This window comes from Aspergillus pseudodeflectus (assembly GCF_044049435.1).
Source record: "Aspergillus pseudodeflectus strain CBS 756.74 chromosome Unknown BJX68scaffold_13, whole genome shotgun sequence".
In the NCBI taxonomy this organism is placed as follows: Eukaryota; Fungi; Ascomycota; class Eurotiomycetes; order Eurotiales; family Aspergillaceae; genus Aspergillus; species Aspergillus pseudodeflectus.
Window position 1 is genome coordinate 340,395 of NW_027263789.1, and position 21,168 is coordinate 361,562.

At 51.0% G+C, this 21,168-nt stretch overlaps 9 protein-coding genes across 9 annotated transcripts; 3 read left to right on the forward strand and 6 right to left on the reverse strand.

The window, feature by feature from the left end:
• Positions 1-1,998: 1,998 nt before the first annotated feature.
• On the forward strand, positions 1,999-3,474 carry BJX68DRAFT_265089 (PTH11-like integral membrane protein; the record flags this gene model as incomplete). Its single annotated transcript, XM_071045163.1, has 6 exons — positions 1,999-2,190; positions 2,246-2,282; positions 2,342-2,409; positions 2,471-2,844; positions 2,897-2,964; positions 3,035-3,474. The coding sequence occupies 6 exons, from the start codon at positions 1,999-2,001 to the stop codon at positions 3,472-3,474; spliced, it is 1,179 nt and encodes a 392-aa protein (XP_070900988.1).
• A 103-nt stretch (positions 3,475-3,577) lies between these two features.
• sreA (siderophore transcription factor SreA) lies at positions 3,578-5,898 on the reverse strand. Its single transcript, XM_071049183.1, has 3 exons — positions 5,472-5,898; positions 4,889-5,409; positions 3,578-4,827 (listed from the first exon to the last, which is right to left on the reverse strand). The coding sequence occupies exons 1-3, from the start codon at positions 5,801-5,803 to the stop codon at positions 4,022-4,024; spliced, it is 1,659 nt and encodes a 552-aa protein (XP_070900989.1). The 5' UTR covers positions 5,804-5,898; the 3' UTR covers positions 3,578-4,021.
• Positions 5,899-9,009: 3,111 nt separating this feature from the next.
• On the reverse strand, positions 9,010-9,596 carry BJX68DRAFT_265091 (TVP15 family protein; the record flags this gene model as incomplete). Its single annotated transcript, XM_071045164.1, has 4 exons — positions 9,010-9,182; positions 9,236-9,325; positions 9,389-9,504; positions 9,577-9,596. 4 exons carry the CDS (start codon positions 9,594-9,596, stop codon positions 9,010-9,012), a joined length of 399 nt encoding a protein of 132 aa, XP_070900990.1.
• On the reverse strand, positions 9,578-10,090 carry BJX68DRAFT_44692 (uncharacterized protein). The gene is made up of 2 exons (XM_071049187.1): positions 9,709-10,090; positions 9,578-9,649 (listed from the first exon to the last, which is right to left on the reverse strand). Exon 1 carries the CDS (start codon positions 9,994-9,996, stop codon positions 9,742-9,744), a length of 255 nt encoding a protein of 84 aa, XP_070900991.1. The 5' UTR covers positions 9,997-10,090; the 3' UTR covers positions 9,578-9,649; positions 9,709-9,741.
• An 84-nt stretch (positions 10,091-10,174) lies between these two features.
• BJX68DRAFT_44842 (uncharacterized protein) lies at positions 10,175-11,733 on the reverse strand. Its single transcript, XM_071049189.1, has 2 exons — positions 10,727-11,733; positions 10,175-10,667 (listed from the first exon to the last, which is right to left on the reverse strand). The coding sequence occupies exons 1-2, from the start codon at positions 11,550-11,552 to the stop codon at positions 10,354-10,356; spliced, it is 1,140 nt and encodes a 379-aa protein (XP_070900992.1). The 5' UTR covers positions 11,553-11,733; the 3' UTR covers positions 10,175-10,353.
• A 1-nt stretch (position 11,734) lies between these two features.
• On the reverse strand, positions 11,735-13,489 carry BJX68DRAFT_44626 (FAD-dependent oxidoreductase). The gene is made up of 4 exons (XM_071049184.1): positions 13,170-13,489; positions 12,981-13,118; positions 12,719-12,926; positions 11,735-12,650 (listed from the first exon to the last, which is right to left on the reverse strand). Exons 1-4 carry the CDS (start codon positions 13,196-13,198, stop codon positions 11,931-11,933), a joined length of 1,095 nt encoding a protein of 364 aa, XP_070900993.1. The 5' UTR covers positions 13,199-13,489; the 3' UTR covers positions 11,735-11,930.
• A 495-nt stretch (positions 13,490-13,984) lies between these two features.
• Positions 13,985-15,995, forward strand: BJX68DRAFT_44767 (OTU domain-containing protein). The gene is made up of 3 exons (XM_071049188.1): positions 13,985-14,516; positions 14,611-15,041; positions 15,099-15,995. The coding sequence occupies exons 1-3, from the start codon at positions 14,279-14,281 to the stop codon at positions 15,855-15,857; spliced, it is 1,428 nt and encodes a 475-aa protein (XP_070900994.1). The 5' UTR covers positions 13,985-14,278; the 3' UTR covers positions 15,858-15,995.
• On the forward strand, positions 15,996-16,992 carry BJX68DRAFT_44647 (uncharacterized protein). Its single transcript, XM_071049185.1, has one exon. It carries the CDS (start codon positions 16,134-16,136, stop codon positions 16,695-16,697), a length of 564 nt encoding a protein of 187 aa, XP_070900995.1. The 5' UTR covers positions 15,996-16,133; the 3' UTR covers positions 16,698-16,992.
• BJX68DRAFT_44675 (uncharacterized protein) lies at positions 16,993-19,931 on the reverse strand. Its single transcript, XM_071049186.1, has 4 exons — positions 19,641-19,931; positions 19,015-19,579; positions 18,781-18,966; positions 16,993-18,712 (listed from the first exon to the last, which is right to left on the reverse strand). The coding sequence occupies exons 1-4, from the start codon at positions 19,793-19,795 to the stop codon at positions 17,288-17,290; spliced, it is 2,331 nt and encodes a 776-aa protein (XP_070900996.1). The 5' UTR covers positions 19,796-19,931; the 3' UTR covers positions 16,993-17,287.
• Between the last annotated feature and the right edge of the window lie 1,237 nt (positions 19,932-21,168).

Consider the following 21,168-nt stretch of genomic DNA (forward strand, 5'->3'; position numbering starts at 1 on the left):
CTTCTCTTATTACTTCTCTTATTACTTCTCTTATTACTTCTCTTATTACTTCTCTTATCTGGCAATGAAGCTTTTTTTGAAAATCTTTGTGTCCCTTGATCTCACAATGAATAAATTACAGCATGAATGGCAAGAACCCGTTGTCCTGGTTTTGGCAGGGCGAGCATGCGACATGATTTTCGGCAAGGAATCTTCAACGCTGCCCCGAGCCCACCTGCCTCCTTCCTTCGTCTCTATCTCCCGCAAACCACCCCAAGAACAAGGAGCTTCCCCTCTTTTAATCGACGTTATCAGCTTGCTATTGTTTCTCACATGAACAGTTTCAATCGAATAGCCAATAGCAGCTGCCGATCATCTACTTGAGACGTCATTCCTGAGCACGTGTTGCAGCTCCGGATGAAGATCGCTCCACCAACTAGACTGTCCGTGCGTCTGCTTGTCGTGCGAACCCTCTGAAGCCCAAGACCCCAGAGATTCAGAATCCAGCCGTCTGAAATCGGTGTCAAGAATCTCGATTCTCTCCACCGTTCGCCATCCAAGATCTGGAACAATTCTTTGACACGACGGGCGATAAACTGAAGAACCCTAACACACCTTTGAACCTGTGAATGCGAATCTCAGATTACAACTTGACACTTCACACAAGAATTCGTCGTTCTGAAGGCAGAGTGGACTGCCAAGGCGCGCCACCATGCGCCGGCGCATGTTTATCAATCCTGGGCTTTTAGGCTTACCATCCGGCTGGGATTCGCTTCCCCTCATCAGAATCGGAGCCTCAACGACAGCAGTAGATATCCAGATATGATGGTGACACTTGGGTTCGTGCTAACTGAGGACTTCTTGCGTGCAACGTACAGTACCCCCCTTTGGGTAGGGTTCAGCACTTCAGGTTATGGTGCCTCACAAATCATTGCTGACCATATCCGTCAATCCCTGTCGATCACGGTCATTGCTCCTGACATGGTAATCCTTCAAGCACCGAAAGTTTTCAAACCCGGGGATCGAAGATCCAACTGTTGGCGGATTATTAAGAGGCACACCCCGTGTTTTAAAGGCTCTTATTTAGGTCCAGGGGATCCCACGTGTACAACCTGCAGGTGATTTAACGTTTCGACTATGGATATCGGAGTCCCAAAGTGTGAAGGTTCTTCGTTCTACGGAGTATGCTTCCTTGAAACGAATAAGGCCTCCAGAAGTGTCACCACTTGCCTAAAATGGGCTGTGCAGACAGGTTCTCCACTTCGAGACGCTATTATTGTTTTGCCAACAACTCCACCCTCGGAACTCACATGCATGACTTCGAGCCTTGGTAGCAAGCGCGTGGCTTTGACTTTCGGCCGTTTGCAATCTATAGGTCGGAAATGCCCTGGAGGAGCGTAGCTTCTTGACTTGCAATTCAGCGCTGTATCATCCCTAGATATCATTCTCAATGCTATGGGCAGTCTATGTGGCGCTACAAATGCTGGTGGAGCGCAACGAGACAACCTCTGACAGGTTGATACGCGCTACCAGCTCTCGCACCATACCTAGTAGGGGAAGTAAAGAGGTTCTGAATGGGGCATTTCACCAAGGGTGAGGCATCGACGCCACTGACCTTTTCGTACTTATGTCTTGGCTAACGTGCTCCTGTGGAGAACATTCAGCTCCTAGATCATCGATCTTCGCAACCATTGATCACAGTGTCTCCGCTATGGAGCAGCCACCCATGCGACAGCATCCGGAACCATGGTTGGGCGGAAGTCATGGACGAGAAGATCGCTTGTTGACATGAGCAAAATGTTCCAGCCAGAACCATGCTTTCAAATAGGGCAAGAGCCGCCCTTTTCATCGCGCTTTTAACTCCGCCTAGCCGCATCGCCTGTCGCAGGCCTCTGTCGGTGGCACCTCCGGACTTGAACACTTCCGACTGGCATACATACTATACTAGTTGCGCCTGACAGGGTCAATGTCCGCAGTCCCTGGATCTCAGCGTTGTGACTCCTTTTTCCCCCGATGATCATGAACGCGGCATTGGAGCATCCCCTGCTTCCCCGAAACGACCATGGAGACTCATCTCGAGGCCAGCGAGCTCTGGTGGCGACAGCCGTGCTCACTGGAATTTCAATTGTGATCGTGGCGATGCGCCTATATACTAGGATTGGCTTAATAAAGCTAAGTGGTCGAGAAGATTGGACGATTCTGGCTTCTCTGGTATGTATGCAGGTTTGCTGTAGCATCGCATCTCACTAACACACGACTAATGCAGGCCTTTGCGGTAACCTACCTTGGCCTGGTTATTGCCCGTAAGTGACTGATAACCTTGCACCAATTTCATCTGAGAATTGCTGCTAACTATATCCAGAGTATCACTTCGGTCTAGGAGTTCACTCGGACGAACTGCCAGCGGACATCCTACAAGAACAGCTGAAGGTTAGCCACCGAGGACTAAGCCCAGCGGTTCACGATTACTGATATCATGACCACCATACAGCGTCTATGGGTCGCAATCCCCATGTACAATGCAAGTCTAGCATTGACCAAGATCTCCATCCTATTCCAATACCTCCGCATCTTCCCCGGCTACCGCTTCCGCATCATCTGCTTTATCGTCATGGGCGTCGTGATCCTGTACTCAACATGGGCCATCGTCAGCGGCTTCGTCAACTGTGTGCCTGTCGCCAAATTCTGGGACCGGGAACTGCCTGGTACATGTCTCTCCTTCGAGGCCGTTTGGTTCTTCAACGCATCGATGAATATCACTACCGATCTTACCCTTCTTGTCCTGCCGATGCCGCTCATTTCGCAATTGCATCTTCCGAAACGGCAGAAGTTTGCCCTTCTTGCTGTTTTTGCTCTGGGTGGATTGTTAGTTTTATGCCTCAATATGTCTCTCCTCGGTCGACTAACTATTCATCAGAGTCGTGATAACGAGTATCCTCCGCCTCTCCAGCCTCCGCACCGTCGCCAAAAGCAACGACACATCCTGTAAGCCCTAACCCAACCTCTTACCCACGCAGAGTCCCAAAAGTTCGCCTCCACTAATCTCATAAATCAGGGAGCAACGTCGCAGCAGCCTACTGGACGGCCGCCGAATGCAACGTCGCCATAATCTGCGCGTGCCTCCCCTTCCTCCGCCCGCTGATCAGCCGCATCTTCCCCCGATTCCTCTCGACGGGAAACAGCTACAACAAGTATACTCGGAATAATAACCCGACTCGTACGACTGCCGCACAGGCCTCGAATGTCGCTACTACGAGGGGAGGAGCGCTGTATTCGCAGGATCCGGAGTTCGGGCTGTTGACTATTGATGTTGATGGGAAGGGGGCGGAGGAGGATTCTACCGATTCGAGGAGACATTCAAGGGGACCACGGGTTGCTTCTCCTGTTTTTGGGGCTGGGATTGAGGTTCGTACGGAGGTTATTCAGGAGGTTTCGAAGTATACGCCTCACGGACCGGAAAGGTCGGCGAGTGTCAGGAGTAATGGTTATAGATGACTGGTGATGTAGAGATAGACTAGATGGTCTTGCGTTGTTTTGTCGATTTTACAATACCCACATTGGTTTTCTGGTTCTTTGATCACTTTCTGTCTTCTGTCAAGGAATTTATACTAGATAGATAGAGGCCCATATTACTTGGGAGCACCGAGACAGGGTGGATTATAGTATTGTCTCAAGTCGTTAAGCAAACAAACATCAGTCTATGCCTTCCTGTTTTCCGTTGTTGAACTCCATGCCTCCAGCCCGGGTTTCCGAAGGTTTTGATAAAGACAATAAAGCTGCGAATTGGATTGATAACCTCCGTTAAACCGTTTTCGCTGATGATCCCGCCAACGCTGGAAAAGAGGAAGATAAAAGTAGCATAAAATAAAGCCGGAAGAAAGGCAAGTGGCTTGACTCCGACAGCATAAACTCCGTGTAACCATAAACAATGGAACATGGTATCTCTTGGGAGGATCGGATTTGACGCCAGGTGAAGATTCAAATTGAAAGAGTAATCGACTTGAGACAAACTGTCAGTCGAATTGCGAGTGAAATGCAATTGTTATTGGTTGCCAAGCTCTGCAAGCTCCCGTTCTTTCGCGCGGAGCATTTCTCGCATTTCTTCTGCCTCCCGCTGGAGCTTCGCCCGACGGTCTTCCCTGAAGTTTTCCAAGTCGGACACGCTCGGTAGCGCTTGCGGAGGTTGAGAAGCGGGATGCGAAGACGGCTGCGGGTGCTGGGATTGAGGATGCTGCTGGCGGCCTAAAGCGGCAAGAGAGGAATCCAGACGGGCCTCGTTACGCGCTCCCGCATGGTTGAGGATAGATGAAATTGAGCTAAGGCGAGCGGGCGGTGGTGGGTTAGCTGATGTGACGATAGGCGGTAACTGATTAGATCCAGCTTCCAGCGAGTTCGGCACAACATCTGCACTTGCCCCGGTCTCGGCTAATGTTCGTTTCTTTGAATTTCCCGCCGCACTAGGCGAGATCGATCGTCGGCCGAATTGAGGGACCGGTGAATGGCCGGGCTCGAGCAATCTTGGAGGGGGGGGATGATGTGGCAGAGTTACGGCGCTTAGATTGAAGCCCGTGAAATCAACCGGCGGGGGCGCGAATCCGAACGGTCGAGTTACCGGAGATATCCGGTCAAAGGAATCTGAGCTGTAGTACCGGTGATAGCGGTCATCAAGTGGGTGTGAAAGGGCAGCTGGCGACGACGCTTCTGGTGAAGCAGAGGAGCCGTGGGAAGAATGCGTGGCAGCGGTGGGAGAATGTTCCCGCAAAGCCGGCACGACACGCTTTCGTCGCTTGATGATAGTCTTCTTCATCGTGGTAGGTCGGTAGCAACCATGGAGCTTATAGTATAGGCCTGTCGCGCGAGTCAGTCATTATTAATCAGGGCGGGACAGGGGAACGATTAACAAACGTACCGCAAGCATTGCAAATGGGATGACCGTTCTCATCCCGACGCCAGAGCGGTGTCACAGTAGTCCCACAATTTTGGCAAGCAACCAGCATATTGTTGCCCTCTCCCTGAGTGTTGTTCCTGGTCTGCGCCTCGGGTTCTTGTGAAGGAGCAGCTGTCTCTGGTATTGCTGTCCTGTTCAACGCATGCGCTGGGACGTTCCCTCGTGCCGTTGATTTGTATACGCGATTATTGTAGGCTGGGCAGCCGTCGCATCCTTCCGCACCACCCGTACCGTTGCAGTTCCCTCCACCAGGGCAGGACCCCGTGGAGCCTCCGCAGCCTTCATTTCCACCAATGGCCGGATCAGTCTGAGAACCAGCTGGATAATTCGGCGGGAGAGAGGCTTCGGGACTGGCTTGTGTTCGGTTTCTCTTTGTTGGTCTTGCAACGTTTCGAGCTTTTAGGTAAAGGCCGCATGCATTACAAATCATGGCTCCGGTTGGTGAACGCCGCCATAACGGAGTACTTTTCGTTCCGCAATTACTACAGAGCACAAGTAGAGTCAGTAACTGGAGTTGGTTGCTGTAGAACGAACAAAAACGAACCTGCAAGAATGCCCCAGAAATGAGGTGTCTTTTTGCGACTTGGGAGACGTTTTGTCTATGGGGTAAAGCCCACTCCCGGGCTCTGAAGACTGCATCACAGGTCTTTCCACGTAGGTTTCCAACTCATATTGACTCGGAGTGGCCTTTGTGTCCGAAGTCCGAAGCCCCTCATTCATGTGTTGTCGATCTAAAGGATGTTCTCGGCCGGCCTGAGCGGAAGAAATGAGCTGCTGAGCGGCATCCAGGTCTTCGGCCGATGGGTGTCGCGTAACCATGTCCGGATTTCGAGGAATGGATCGCAGCGTGTCGGCGTGCGAGATAGATGCGAGCATATCTATCGTGATTCTGAGCCCAGGTGTCTGGTCGCCACGTTTCGAATATCCCGACGAGGAGAGTCGAGGTAAGAAGAAGATGGTCTTCCGGCGGGAAGAAGCTCGCTCTAGATTGACGGTCGAAATAAGGGGACGGCGGGTCGTGCGAAGGTATGCTGTACCACAGTCGGGCAAAACGTGAAAGTATTGTATGACGAAGTCAAAAGTCGGTCAAGATGACAGTGCAGGAAAAAGAAAAGAGAGGCCAAGGGCGTCTGGCAGGAATGGCAAATCGATCGGTGCTGCAACTAGTGAGACTCCAAGCCAAACGAGGCGGAGCCGAGAACGGGTACGGAGATCCTCGAGGATGGCTTCGCGAGCTTTGAGTTTCGAATTCAAATGCTATACTTGAGGCGTAGACGACGATTATATGTTTCCAGAACTGGAGGAAACTGCGGCAGCGGAGGCGCAAAGGATGAGGTGGCAATATAGGGGAGAAAGGAGATTGTCGGAGATCGCGGAGGTCTGCTAGAACTAATAAATGAGAATGAGGGAAAAGGGGAATTCTCGACTCGACAAGGGCAGTTCAAAAGTACGTGAGGACGAAATAAGAGTACAGCATAAGGTGCACAGGTCGAATTTGGGAAGAGCGTGAGATGGAGAAAGATCGGCGCAGAGGGAGATCAATCAAACAAGCGACAGTCGGATCAGATATGATGCAGAAGCTGACAGCAAGGAGGAGATATGATCTGATTCCGCAGCCAGCGGCAGGAGTGTGGCGATGATGGGGAGTAAGACTCAACGGGGGAGAGACGACGGTGAAGCACTGAAAGGGGTGGAAGGCAGGCGACAAGATCCTGACAGATGCGTAGGGGGGTTGTGTCTGCGTACCTTGGCAACAGCACGGTGATGATGAGAGTCTTTGTCCCGCAGGCTGGACTGCCAGACTGGCAGCAGTTTTCGCGGCGTTTCGTGACGATTCCGGGATCCGACTGTGTGGTCTTATCAAGTCGTTAATCGTTATCGATCTCCCAGGGGGATCTACAGCTAACTGGGGTCCTTTTCCAGACCTCTTTCGTCCCCCTATTTGCTTTTTCTTTGCTGCAGTTAAAAGGGCTTTTTCCCGACCGGTGGAAATGATAGGTTTTTAGTACGAGACGGTGTCCCGAGCGTCTGTTTCGAGAACGGCTCCCTGGTGCAAAAAAAGTGGTTCTGCATTCGCTCTTCGACGCTCTTTGCCTTCCTTCATCGGCGATTGCCTTCTTTCTCCCCCAGATCGAATCATCAGACTCCACCGCTGCCTAAACAGGTCTAGCCAATGGGTCCGACGAGCTGCCGCCTGCCTAAAATAGCAGCTAGCGTATCCGTCACTGAATAAGCCTGATTGTCGCGCTCGCCATTGGATCAAACTCTTCTCAGTCCACCAGTCAGCTTATTTTTGCCGCTCGTTATTGGGCCAGACCGACCTCGGGAAACATTTGCTGGGATTCTGCCAGTGCGAGCCACTGCAGTCTGCGAGGGACTCTGGACCCGGTCAACAAAAGTTCCAGCCAAGCACCCGTCCTTGGGCCTTGTCAATCAGTCGAGCCGCCGGACTTGCGCTCGTTATCTCCCCGATGGAGCTGACGAGGACAAGTTTGATCTATCGCCCATTTGATTGGCCCATTTCAAGCCATTCTAGGCCCTGACATCTTCCGATTGGTGTTATGTGATCTTGACCGTCAACTCTGAACATCTCGGGGTTACGGCCAGGTAACCGTATTTCTTACATCTCGCTTGGCGAAGATTATCTCACTATTGGGGTGCCAATTGCTCGCTTGACACATTGAAAGATCCGATCTATCATCCACGGGGTCATCATTTACCCAATCTCGGACATCCCACCCCCTGCTTGGGGGGAGATTCTCGGGTCTGACAATTGTGGCGTGACTTCTATTGACGGGAGACAACATGACATGGAGAGGTTATAGCAGCGAAGCTATCACGAGTCGGCCAAAGAGAGCCATGATATCGATCTGTAATACGTGCGTTAATTTAACGCTGCGAGCCCGACCGGGAGAGTACACACTGCCATCCCCCGGGTCCTAGCGAATCCTTGTCTGTACGAGACCAGAGCTACACCGTTATCTCCGCCAATACAACTACTTTGCGCCATCTAGCCCAATATAAATATCGCACGGAGTGCATAAGCGCGATGGGTCCTTGAGGTATATTTCCAGTTTTCCCCTTCTGGAGATGAATCCTGGAGACGAGAATTCGAGATGGATCCCAACTCTGCTCGGAGTGCCCGTCTCGCCCGCTGTCAGGATCAAGGATCCCTTCCCTCCTTCTGCCCGTCTTTCTTCGATCCTGTCCCTGCCGACTTGATTTTCTGCTTGCAGCTTGGGGGCCAAGTCCAACAGATACGAACCTGGCGTGCTCACCCAATAACCTCCCGGATCAGCTAATTCTCCCAAAAGTTTACCCGACACGTGTTTCTGTGTACTCCTGCCCGCGAAATCTGTTCTTTTAGGAGTTGGAACTGGGATTTTTGACGCCAGCCAAGCGGCATGGGCCAGATTTCAACCGCTGGACTAGGTCTTCCGGGTCTTGACCTATATTCATGATTGGAAGTCGCCGAATCAGATTCGGTGGGCTGATTGATTGAGATCAGATAACCAACATCGCTTTTTCTTTGTTTCGCTGATGACGACATCACCATATTGAGATTGGCTGATCTTGCCATGTTGGACTTGGTATAATCCTTGAGAAAAGCTCGTCACTGGTTCAAATAATGGCTCATCTACAAAGATGTTTCATATAGTACACCGCCGTTGAGCAGGCCAAAGACAAATCAATCATCCTTGCAGCTTATTGGACAGGAAAGCCCAACATGGCAGAAAAGCAGAAATAACAAAATTGGCTCAATAATATAAACCCCAGGAGAGAATGAAAAGTTCCACCACCCCTTAGGGAACAAAGCGTAAATAGGAATAGTGTATATCCGTGAACCATCGTCTCTTCCCACCAGAATCTTCCTTCAATCGTTTCAAAATCGTCATCAAACTCGTCGGACATCGTTCATCGCACTTGAGATTCACGAATGTGAGCCTTCATCTTGATCCTTGTGATGAATGCTCCAACGGCCTACGATCGGCCGTTCATCGATCGCGCACGCTGCGGGGGGCACGGAAGAGGATTATGTCCTGTATCGCAGCCCTACTCCGGCAGACATATCATGACAGTGTTTAGACTTGCTCAGCACCCCAGCTCTGGTCGGTCTCACGCATGTTGGAGGGAGGCTCGATGGAGGGGAAGAATTCGAGAGCAACATAAGCGATACCGAAGATGCCGATGACAGAACCAGCGATTATCCGCAAAACGTGGTCGTGCAGAAGGATGCTGCCAACGAAGATATAGACTGAAACACTGTCAACGCACGCCCGCGAAAAAACGAGGTTAAAGAATACTCACAAACACCACGGCCAAGGAAGGAAAAGAGGAAAGAACCATAGCGGTAAACATAGTCAGGAACCTGAGGCAGGAATTCCAAGCCAGCAACGACTGCACCGTTGTTAGCTTCTGTGCGCAAATTACACAGGCGCGAGCGCGCAGGTAAGTTCTTACTGAGTCCGAAAATAATCACGTATGCACCGAGGATAATACGTCCGAATTCCGCAGGGAAGAATTGAGAGATACCACCGAGGATCATAAGAACACCGATACCGATGTTGACAATGCGGCTACAGACAATCCATGCCGGTTAGCAATCAGTCCGCTAGACGTGCGACGCGAATGCGCTGGGGACCGCGTACAAGATGTTGGAGAGATCCATTGCGAATGCTGTTCAAAATCGAAGGCTGGGAGAAGCGGTGTGTCGAGGTTGAGCTGAGAAACGGCAAAGTCAGTGCGATTCAAAGGAGATGAAGCTGTACGACTGTGCGCACCGGAGAAGAAAGATGTTTGTTGCCTAGACGAGCTCAAAGAACTACCACGTAGCTTGTTCGTCTGTCAGGGGGACTAGGTAACAATATTTCGCGAAGCGGGGGGTCGGCTGATTGCTGGCTAATCAAGCAAATAATCGCTGGCAAGACGAAAAAGAGTCTATGTTCGAGTAACCTTGGAGAGAGGGCGAGGGCTGAGGAAAACGGAGATGGAAGGTTGGGGAGATGAGCAGAGACCCAAGCACACGGCGTTGCGATGTGAGGCGTAAGAAGCGGGTCTGCCAAGACCATTACAGAATTGGATGACTCAGCGTCGCACAGCCTCTTTCTGGCCAAAGAGTGATCGTCAACTGGCAAATGCTGGGAGCTTTTTTTGGGTAGACTTGTTCTTCAAGCTTCTTTAAGATATGCCTTCGTCGCCTGGTGGCCTACAGTTCGACTGACATCTAGATGATGAAACAGGGGGCGGTGATGTCCAGATGGCGGTCGCCGCCACCGGTCCAGACCCATGGCAACAGGAAGCTTGGACATGGTATCAATTGCTTTCCAGCTTCAACTTTGTTGCAATTCCTACAACGCCAAAGAAAATACTTGAGCAAGAACAGCAATCATCTCCTCCTCACAAACATGAAACTTGTGGTTTAAGGTTCAGATCGCCACAAGGTCTCCCACTCTTCTGTCCAGTCTCGCAGCTGAGAGAGCATTCGCTAATTTACACATCTTGACCGAGTCCTTCTCCAAATCAGCATAGATGGCATCCACATCTGTCCCAAACCCAGCTTTCTTCGCTGTCTGAAGGCTGCGAGAGTCGACAAACGGAGCGATTGAGGGCCAGACGCTCTGCACATTGTTGAAGAAGAGCTCCACACCCAGATCTCCAAGGCCCCTGACCTCGTGGACCAGCTCTTTTGTTTTCTGGCGGTCATAGCCGGCTTTCTTGATGAGATTGTTGAGATCGCCGTCTATTCTCGGGTCAGTGGACGAGGTAGTCAAGAAGACATGGTACTGGAGATATACACACCATACTTGTCATTCACAAACTCCACCAAGGCCCCCAGATTCGTGGAGCCTTGCTCCCTATACCGATTATATCCCCCGTCCTTAAGCACCATAGCTCGCTCTTCCCATGTCGTATCTCCTAACTTATGGATATCATGGTAGCCCACATCGATGAGCTTGTGAATTGCCCGATCCGTGAGATTGTGGGACATAGGCTTAGACTTCAGCATGGCCTCGAAGAGCATGGCGAGAATCGTATCAGGCGATCCCGTGAGTGCTTTATTTTCGATAGCAGTCCCCTCAAGCGGACCACGTCCGTACTTCTCAATCGTCTTCTGTAGCTTCTCTCCCCTCGGGGAGTTTCGAGCCACCTTTTTACTTGTCGACCCTCTGTCGTCTTCCTCTCCCTCTTCCTCTCCCTCTTCCTCTCCCTCTTCCTCTCCCTCTTCCTCTCCCTCTTCCTCTCCCTCTCCCTCTCCCTCTCCCTCTTCCTCTCCCTCTTCCTCTCCCTCCTCCTCTCCCTGTTCCTCTCCCTCTTCCTCAGCTCCACCTTCCACCTGCTCCTCCTCCCCCTCACCAAATAGTTCATCATCTCCCACTTCACTCAGATCCTCATCAAACTCTCCATTATCATCGAGGAACGCTAGGTCGTCATCCTGATCTTCTGATGCAGGAGCCTCGCTAGACTTGGCCGCCTTGCTCGGCGGTTGTGCATCAGCTTCGTCGGCACTTTTCGGCTCCATTGCTGGCGTCTCTCCGGTCTCCGGTCCTCTTTTGCGCTTGGATGTAGTGCTGGTCGCGTCGTCTGTGTCCTGGCCGTCTTCGACCTCCGGAGGTTTGTATTTCATTTTGCAGGTTTGTAGAGATATAAGTAGTTGCCGGCCGATTCAATAGAGTAGAATTGGTTCAGTTCGTGGACTTTATCAAGGGACTCTTTTTCAACTTCTATTGTCTGGGGATAGCTTGGAATAAGCTTGGGGGAGGTCTGGAGATCCCCAGATTAGTGATGACGCAATGACGACGTCTCCGGAGTATAGTGCAAAGGAACATCCTTATGAAATCTATCTCCGACGTCCTACAGTAATACTGTAATACAATTAGTACGTCCAACGATGTTTCACACTGAAACGTCTTTCTGCAAAATCCGTACATGTTGTATCCTTCTATATGGTTCCGAGGATGAAAAGACACGGGGGGCCACACATCTATATTGACAAGTTTAGGGCTCATAGCTTCGCCTGTACTTTCTTCTGCAACATCTCCTTCACCAATCGTATAGCTTCAGCCGCACAGCCGTAGGAAGACTGGTATCCGAACCCGCCATGGCCGTAGTTATGCACCACGGCCACTCCATCTATCTTCTCTGCCTCGATGCGTGGCCCACCATCCCGCAGAGGCCGAAGCCCAACGCCATGTCTAATAATATCTAACCCTTCAATTCCCTGGCCCTCAGGCACCAGCTCAGGGCATATCGCGATAGCCCGCTTCATGATCCGGACCGCCAGGTTGGGATCTGGTAGCGGATCCCAGGCATGCTTTTGGTAGCAGCCACCCAGGATAGTTCCACCGCCTGCTGCGCGGGTCATCATGTAGAAGAGCTCTTCTTCTCCGTCGTCGGTACCAGAGATGCCGGCCATTCGACCCGGGTCGTTTCGCACTACGACGATCTGTCCGCGTGCTGGGTAGAGTTTCTGGTCAAGGACACCGCCCAAGGTCTTCGACGACAGGCCGGTGCAATTTAGGACCACGTCCGCAGCACGGCCAGAATGGTGGGCCTTGGCGGCATCCGCCACATGTTTGAATTGAGCTCGCTTGAAAACGGCGCCATTCTTGCGGCACTGGCCGACTAGCCAGGGAAGATATACTGCAGTGTTGATACAGAGTGATGTGAACGTCTGAGCGTTATCAATCCCGGGAGCTAGCTGATCTTTTGGAAGGTTTTTGAACTGGAATAGTTATTAGTAACTTGGTTCAACCTCTAGCAGTGCGAAGAACACAACTGTGGTAGACGCACGTCAAGTACTACATCCCTGTACCATGGGTTCGCATCCATGAGGGACGAGAACCACTGGCCCGTTGCGGTTTCCTGGTCTTTCTTACGGTTGTAGATGATAGTGTCCTGAAAATGAATACCAGCCTCGGGATGCTTTTCGGTCAGCTCCTTCAGTGGCTGCCATGTTTGCTTTTCCCACTTTGCGTGGTCAGTGTCAGGCTGGCCCATTCTGCGCGCACGAGTCAGCAATCGTCGTACACAACAACGACGATAGTCAGCTTACGGAAGATAATTGGCACCGGCCCATGGCGAACAATACTCTATATCATAGTCTCCTGGCATATGTTTAGCCACTACAGTAATGGAATTGGCAGGATCCTGGGACAGAAGGTATGCTGTTGTAAGTCCAGACACCCCGGCCCTGTCAAGCATCGCTGTTAGCTGTGCACATTTGTTGGGAAGCCGATCTTACCCTAGTACCACGATGTTATTTATTGCCATTATCTCACTCCTCTATCTGGCGCAGGGACTTGGTGTTCGGCCGCAATTGGGCTTGTGAAACAGTGAATGAGGGGGTTTGAGTCGCGCAGAATCAAAGAAAGAAAGGAGATGGAACCACTGCCAAGGGCGGCCATTGACAGCTACCCCAAGCCATCGTGGATTCTCATTATCAATCGGACTGATAGCGATTGATTCGCCGCAATTGGAGTCGGGGAAGCCGGGCAATGACGTGGGGCTCGCCTAAACTGGTCTTTGTTGTGCACTCTACTGATCATGACTCCAACAACCAGGTGTTGCAAGACCTCTTTAGATGAAAGAAAGACGGCCATTCGCGCCCAAAGAAGACTCTCTCCGCGAGGGGTTTGACTTGCAGCGACCTTGAATGCAGCGTCGCTTTCCATTCAGGTACAATACAAGACATGGTTGATCGACTGGGTGGGCATTGTCCTTCTTCACCGCCTCACTCAACAACCAAAGACAATTCGGTGAATCGGAAATCCGCCTGTAGGAAGTCCAAGAGACAAAAGATCCGGTATGAAGTCGTGGATAGCTCCTAAAAGTCAAAGCTCCTTGGTGCACGAGATCAAGTTGGTTTGAGATCTCGAAGCAAGCGCGACGCGCCTCGAATATACCGCGTACTTAACCTGAATAGGAATGAGCCTGATAATACATTACAGGGCGATACATACAAAACGCGGAGGCAACAATTTGCAACATTGTGAGGCCGAAAGTCTGTTGTGATTCATCGAGTCAAAGTTAGTGTGTAAAGAAGCTCATTCTGTGAATTGTGACTCGCAGGGAAGCCTGACATCCTGGAAAGCTTTTTAGAAGATTCAGCCTCTGCTCAGAGGCTGCACTGCCTTGCAATTCCCGCCTTTCCAAGTTCCATTTCCGAGTGAACCCTGGCTGGTGCTATTTTTTAAGCTCCGTATTTCTTTTTCTCCTCTCCTCCGAATCCTCGCTCCACCTTGTCTTCTCCCTCCCCGTTTCGAGTCCTTTCCTTCCTTCACAATCTGGCTCGACGAGCTCTTCTATTTCCCTCCTCGATGAGGGTCCTTCGCGGGCAGACATTTTCCAATCATGGCAGATGTCCAGAAGGGCGGCAGAATCGTGCCTATAATTGCCCCTCATCATCATAACCTCTCTGACGGGAGCCTGGTAAACGAAATCAAACCCGGGAAGCGGCAACCACAAGAGCTTCTCCAGGACTCCCGGCCTCCAGAGCCAAAGAATAGACGCGGCAGGGTAGACACAGAATGCCTGGAGCTTCCTTGTCTCAGTCAAATGGGGCTCTATGCTCTTCCCACTGAGGGCGATGGTAATGTCTCCCTGCCCTAGAAACTCCAGCTTTATCTGCGACTTTTCTTAATGCTCGATTGGTCCTTGTAGCGTTTCTAACTCTTATTCCGTAGGTAATTGCCTATATTACGCGCTGTCAGACCAATTGTACGGAGACTTCACCTATGCCGACCGCATCCGAACACAACTCGCAGACCACATCTCCGCCAACCGAGAATACTTCATGAGCTTCATAGCCGCCGCTGGTGGGGAGCGCAGAGCCCCTAGGCGGGCCGCGGCTGAAGCCGCCCGGAATTCCTACTGCTCTTCTTCGTCCGCCAGCCCTGCGCCAAACCCGTCCAGCAAAGATAAAGAACGAAGCTTTGATTCCAAAGTGGCCGAGTCACGAAAGAACGGTGTATGGGGAGGAGCGGAGGAAATACAGGCTTTCTGTCAGTCCTTCAAGAAGGATGTCAACGTCTACACTATGTACGGCATTCAGACTTTCCGTGACGTCCATGCACCAGCAGACGAGGAAAGAGAAATCGTACACATTGCCTTTCATGTAAGACCGGTTGCCGCTCATTGTGATTCTCTGACAGCTAACACCATCTTCCTCAAGGATTTCCACCACTATTCCTCAGTACGCCATTCTCATGGCCCGCATACGGGCCTCCCGTGTATCCCAAAACTCAACAAAGCAACACATATCAGCGAGACCTCATCTGACAGTCCGGTAGTCAGCATGGCTTCTCCGTGGAAGATATCAGTCATACAGGAAGGCCTTGGAGGCAAGTATGACCGGGAAACCATTGTAGGAGTGCTTGAAGAATGTCGAGGAAACATCGACAATGCATTCATGAACCTGCTTGGCGAGGATGCCAACGCTCAACCAGTCGAAGCTACAGCTTCCCGAGCTATTATGAAATCTCGGTTTCAGCCTTCCTCGCGTTCTTCGTCTCCCTTCAGCACCGGCAGCAAGCGCTCAGCAGATGACAGCGATGAGGAGGAGAATCCTCGACCAGCGTCGCGACGTGTCCGAGCACGTGAGCAAAAGCGACGTATACTCCCAGATGTCACCGTCGGAATAGCGTTCAGAGACGATCAGAATGACATGGTCTCCCTTCGTCTTCGGGTGAGCCCCGAGAAATGCGTTCCTACTCCTTCAGTAGAAGAAAGCAAAGATCTGTCAAAAACCAGCTCTTCCGAGGCCCAGGAAGCAAGCTCAATCCACCCAAAGAAGGGCAGAAGATTAAAGCTGAGAAGCAAGCAAATTGCAGAATCGAGTGAGACGTCTTCAAGCCAGCAGAGCGAATCCAGCCCGGCCGAGCAAAAATTACGCCGAAGTCAACGCCTTACACGGAGCCGTACTGGCTCGTAAGCCCTTTAATATCTATCACTTACACACCTCGACCCCCTCTCACCACCTCACAAATTATCTCCTGCCGATTCTCATCTATCCTATATATTCCTTCTACTCCATTCAACGTCCTCGCTCCGAATTTCTCCACTGGTTTGCATGCAAGCGCGTTGGTGGCTCTGTTATTTCTGGTTGCTTTGTTCTAGAGCATATTTGTGTCAGCGACTTAGCGGCTGTTTTTGCAATTTTCCGATATCTGACAGCATTTGGAGCCTCCTTGTGTGACCCTGTCCACAGATGAATTCCCTTCTCCTCCCCTTCCCCGTCTGCACCAGCATTCGCACATACTATCATTCTTCATGGGGCGTTAGCCGATGGCATATGCAGAGGATGACCTTTCTTGCATTTTCCACGCTATTTTGGGCTTGCATCTGCGTGACCGGCGACCTTGGGTTGTGTTTTGAAGAGAGGCCTATCCTTCTCGTTCGCATCTATTCCCTTCTATCTTGTTTTTCTTCTCCCTGTCTGATTTATTTGCACACACAGACAGCTTCATGCGGTGGGTGGTTGGAGTTTGAATCGGCGCGGGTTGGCTTGGCTTGGCTTGATTTGATAATTTTTGTTTTCATGGATCTAGGAGTTTTATTTTGGAGTTCTTGGCCTGGGAAAAGAAAGACATGGAAGTCCGCCCTGGCAAAACCGGCGGCACCTTTAGAATTTAGAAAGACTCTTGCTACCTTCTCACTTTTCTCTTCTTGCTCTCACCGTAGTGGAGTTCACCCTAAAGGGCTATTGACTACGAATATCACGTCTACGGGAGAGAGAGTACGCAGTTCCTATGAGTACGTAGGGCTTCTGTAATCTACGGACCCCAGGCTTCGTACAACTTCAAGAATCCCAGTCACGCAGATGCCACAACGATAACTATCATTTATTACCCAGTCTCTGAATACTAGTGGTACAAGATAAGCATATTTCATTAAATCGCATTATATATTCCATTCCGCATCTTCCCATAATACGAACCCATGAGCCCTAACTTTCATATAACATCCTCAACGCCAACTCCAGTAAGATAAGCCATGAAATGAAACGGCACGGTATATATCAACAGGGAGGAAAGGAAGAAAGGGTATCGAGGATTCTATAATAATTTGTGGCCCTTCTATCGTTGGAGCAAAGTGAGGGCGCCTTGAAGCTTCGGGCTGCGATGCTTTTTCGAAGGTAGGTTTGCGGACGAAAAGTGCAAAGAACGTAATCGATGAGTCCTCGTCGAGTTCTTTATTTGCAATGAGGTGTCAAGGGTCTCAAAAGAACTCGACAGGTACGTTTTCGAGGTGCATAACGCAAGGAGAGAAGTCTGTGTGTGTGTGTGTGTGTGTGTGTTTTGGGGGGGGTGGGGAGAGAGAGAGAGAGCGCGCGCAATGATTGCGAGAGCCACCGGCGGCTCTTTAGAATGTCGAATCTGGGCGTAAACGCATCCCCGGGGCGTAACAAAGGTTATAGAGTTCGTCGACATAGGTCTGCGCAGCGGCATCACCAGCTTCCACAACAGTAATCGAAGTTTGTCTTCCCAGAGGGTTCTCGGTTGCCGCATCCGATAACTTGGCAACGTCGACTTTGACCTCCCGGCGAACAACAATGTCTCCCAAAGGCGTGCTGTTGGTGAGACTCTCCTGAGATACTGTTCGCATTCGATCACGTAGCCGTTTTCGCTGCGGCCATATCTTGAAAATGGACCGGGTCGAGGAAGCGAATTCGGAATCGGTAGCTGAGCCCGATCGGATGTTTGAGTAGAGAAGACCTTGACTGAGTTCTTTTGCGAGACCGTCTGCATCAGTGACGCCGCCGTTCACCTGTTGTTGAATGCGGAATAGTCTTAGGGGCACAAAGGCATAATCTGGATTGTCGACGCGCGTGTTCAAAGACCCTACCGTACAGAAGGCGAGTAGCATGCAGGTCTTATTGTCAGAAATCCTTGTGCTGCGGCATGGTGCGCTCAAAGGTCGAGGCGAGAAACGAGACGCTGAATTGACATCCGGCGGGAGCGATGAAGCGAGGGCGGACATTGATTGGATCAAGTCTTCAATAAACATGCTTTGATCCTTGTGGGCTTGCATTTTTTCGGAACGTAGCCAGTCTAGGCATGTTGCTAAAGGCCAGCCTTCCATATGTGAGAGAATCTCCAAATGAGGCATTAGAAGACGTTTCGTCTGCAGGGTCATCGACGGTAGTGGGTTCTTGGTGCCCTTGGCAGTCAGTACCTCAAATCGATCATGAACTGTAGGGCGAACAATGAAGGAAACAAGGTGAAGTCCAGGCTCAAAATTCCGGCCGAAGGCGGCAAAGTCTCTCATGTCTTTGAGGTGCACATCCAGAGTCCCCGATGCAACATTCATGCGGCGGGCGAGAAGGGTCGTGACATTGTCAATCGAGGTGAATCTGAAGCCTGATGCTGCCAGTCGGGAAGCGTCTTGTTTATTCAACTGGCGGACTGTGAACATCAATTGGCCTTTGCCAGCACGTAGCCTAGAGTATCCGATTGCGCGGGAAAACGGAGATGAGGGCGTGGACGTGGTGAGAACATCATCGTACAGCATTCCGAGTTCCTCCAAAGGCTGTCGAACTTCTCCAGCAAGGTCGTGAGCAGCGACGCAGAAGTGGCGCTTGAACTGGTCATCAAAGCCTGAAACCATCTCTGCCTCACGATCAGAGTCCACCCCTTTGGCCAAGTATTGCTCGCGCGTCGTGTCCTCTATTTCTATCCTGTCCCTCATATACGGGACAACCTCTTTCACAAGTTTCCAGTTTCTGCTCGCTCGAAAAGCCCAAAGAAATGCAGGGTGGGTTCGAGTAAGATCATCATCGCTGAAGGTCTGCAGGACAACAGAATATGTAAGTTTAGTACAGTGAAACAGCGATTGAAAAACAGAATGGGGCTCACCTTGCCAAGATAGCGATCCACGATTTTTCTTGTAGGAAGGAGGGCATGCGGTGTAACCATAACCCGACCTTCAGGGTCGAAAAATACCGAGGCCAGGACCAGCTGCTGTGCCTGTATTCTCGAACGCCTGTATTCGCCACTAGCAGCTATAGCACAGGCTGACAAAACTCCACAGGCAACGCAAGCCTGAGTTCTGTAAGCATTTGATGAACGTTCAAGGCCACAGGTACTTACCAGAACAGAGCATATGATGACAGTTTGGGTTCGAGATAGTTGACCACCAAGGCTTGCGGACGGATCATGGCCACTGTAGCTCGTCCCAACAGCAGCAGTCCAATGCATGCCAGATACAGCCAGGCCGAGGAGGCAGCCGCAGACTCCGCGTCTCCACCAGCGATTCGTCCAAGAGGCTCTCCATCGAAAAAAGATTGCGAGAGCCGCGGTACTTGCGACTACAGCAATTATGGCTGCCCCAGCCACGTTTTCAGCTTTATAACTGCACGTGTAGTTGCTGATACCCAATTGCCCGACGTAGTGCATACCACAGACAGATCCACCTGTTAGCATTCCGCCCGCCAATATGCGCAAGTACCCTGCCTTTTCGCCGGTTCCGGCCGCGTAGAAGGCCGTAAGCAAAACACATACGGGGAGGACAAAGGAGACTCCTGTGAACGACATGCTGTACATAACCTGGATGTGACTATCTCCATTTCCGAGGACGATGGCACGGTTTCCAATGAAATGCATGCACCAGATGCCAATGCCTCCCATGGAAATTGCAGATGTGAGCAGCAAATACCTAGGAGAAATATTGGTCAGTTCCAAAGCACGCTCAAGACACATTGCGCTCGAATGTATACCAATTATAGAAGCCAGCTGTGGATGTTCGCCGATGAAGGAGTTCTAAAGTGGTCGTGCATCCCATAACACTGACGACGTAGGATAAGAATATATAGCCCGGAAGGTACGAGACGGAGGCGCTGCCCCCGTTAGGAAGACTGTCTACACTCGACATGGCTGGACGTGGAAATAGCGCCGTGACGAGAAGGACAGGAAAGATATTCAAGCGATGCAAAGTTGAAGCGTGCTCATGGTGCTAGTACTTGGACATGAGTACAGCTGGAGCCAAACGGCTTCCAAGAAACACAAAAGAGACGAAAATGAAACGTGAAAAAAAGTACCAAAGTTGTGGTGTGATACTGACCAGGTCGCCTCAGAGGCGAGTGCTGCTTGTTATAGTCGATCTGCGACTAATATTCTCCGCAGGGCCTCGCTCTTCCTGGTGGATTAGGTCCACGGCCCCTCAATTTCAAGGGAGCCAGGGTGTCGAAGACTACCAGGAATCAGGATTAGTATGGCTGAAGCGCCTGTCTGTATCCATATGCGTTTCGCCTCGGCCTGGATCCATCTTCGGAACATGCATGTCAGTTTCTTGGTCGCACGAGGTGAAGAAACGTAATTTTGGAACCAGCACAAAACTTGGAGGAGACTCATTGGTCTGTCAGAGGAGTACTCTTCCCCCATCTCAGGTTCCTCAATCCTGATCGTGTCGCAATATCGTGGCGGGAAGAAAGTCGGGGCTGGAGCTTGGGTCGAGTCACAAGTGGCATGATGGGAACGATTGGGGCGCGCTAGGTCAGAGCCCACGATACAAAAAACTCCTCTGGATTTGAGACTCGACCAGTCAGAGAGCAGGCTTTCTCAACTCGGCCATTGAGGCTTGGGCTGCCTGGCTAGCGTAGCCATCCCCGGCCGGTTGCCCAAAAGGGCCGAACTTTGTTCTCGAAGGGACATTCAAAGCTGAAGCTGGCTTGCGTGAGGTAGATGAATGCAAATGATTCGCCCCTGCACATTGGCCCGTGGGATCGGAATCCATGCACTCTAGTATTGAACAGCAATATCAGGCCAGATTGGTCTCGGGCCTAGCCTCCGAGTCGAGCACCGTTTCCGCGCGTCGCGAACCGGGTTGTACAACCATGGAAGAATCACAGGCAGGGTTTGTGACTTGATTGAGCATACCCATGTGGAGCTGTTTTCAAAAAAGCAGAAGCACCTCGTGGACTCGTGGACCTCTGGTGGATCATGGACTGAATTTGGAGCGAGCTGGGGCCGCGACTCTGCGAGTCTCAAAAACAGGAGATCAAGCAACAGTTGTCAGAAATGGTTAGTTGAACTTAAACCTGAGTCAGTAGCCTGTCGCAGCAAACAGTGGGCATGCTTTCCAATCGCACCTCTGTTTCAAAGGGCGAAAAATCACAACATGGTGTCGCAGCTGCGAGATTGACCAAAGGCTAAATGAGTGTGAGATAATATAAGCGAGGTCAAGAAACAATTGGTTTGTTTCGCCCAAGTGGTTCTTCGAGGAAGCAAAGACCCTCGGCATCAGCG

Coding starts and splice junctions, on each gene's coding strand:
- sreA (XM_071049183.1), bottom strand. CDS start 5,803: ATGCTCGCATCTATCTCGCACGCCGACACGCTGCGATCCATTCCTCGA. Junction 5,410..5,471: donor TTTCTGGGGCATTCTTGCAG/GTTCGTTTTTGT, acceptor TGTGCTCTGTAG/TAATTGCGGAACGAAAAGTA. Junction 4,828..4,888: donor TCCCATTTGCAATGCTTGCG/GTACGTTTGTTA, acceptor CTCGCGCGACAG/GCCTATACTATAAGCTCCAT.
- BJX68DRAFT_44842 (XM_071049189.1), bottom strand. CDS start 11,552: ATGAAATACAAACCTCCGGAGGTCGAAGACGGCCAGGACACAGACGAC. Junction 10,668..10,726: donor GTTTGTGAATGACAAGTATG/GTGTGTATATCT, acceptor ACCCGAGAATAG/ACGGCGATCTCAACAATCTC.
- BJX68DRAFT_44767 (XM_071049188.1), top strand. CDS start 14,279: ATGGCAGATGTCCAGAAGGGCGGCAGAATCGTGCCTATAATTGCCCCT. Junction 14,517..14,610: donor TCTTCCCACTGAGGGCGATG/GTAATGTCTCCC, acceptor CTTATTCCGTAG/GTAATTGCCTATATTACGCG. Junction 15,042..15,098: donor TCGTACACATTGCCTTTCAT/GTAAGACCGGTT, acceptor ATCTTCCTCAAG/GATTTCCACCACTATTCCTC.
- BJX68DRAFT_44692 (XM_071049187.1), bottom strand. CDS start 9,996: ATGGTCTTGGCAGACCCGCTTCTTACGCCTCACATCGCAACGCCGTGT.
- BJX68DRAFT_44647 (XM_071049185.1), top strand. CDS start 16,134: ATGAATTCCCTTCTCCTCCCCTTCCCCGTCTGCACCAGCATTCGCACA.
- BJX68DRAFT_44675 (XM_071049186.1), bottom strand. CDS start 19,795: ATGTCGAGTGTAGACAGTCTTCCTAACGGGGGCAGCGCCTCCGTCTCG. Junction 19,580..19,640: donor ACAGCTGGCTTCTATAATTG/GTATACATTCGA, acceptor TATTTCTCCTAG/GTATTTGCTGCTCACATCTG. Junction 18,713..18,780: donor TGGATCGCTATCTTGGCAAG/GTGAGCCCCATT, acceptor GTTGTCCTGCAG/ACCTTCAGCGATGATGATCT.
- BJX68DRAFT_44626 (XM_071049184.1), bottom strand. CDS start 13,198: ATGGCAATAAATAACATCGTGGTACTAGG. Junction 13,119..13,169: donor AATAACATCGTGGTACTAGG/GTAAGATCGGCT, acceptor GATGCTTGACAG/GGCCGGGGTGTCTGGACTTA. Junction 12,927..12,980: donor GCCGGTGCCAATTATCTTCC/GTAAGCTGACTA, acceptor TCGTGCGCGCAG/AATGGGCCAGCCTGACACTG.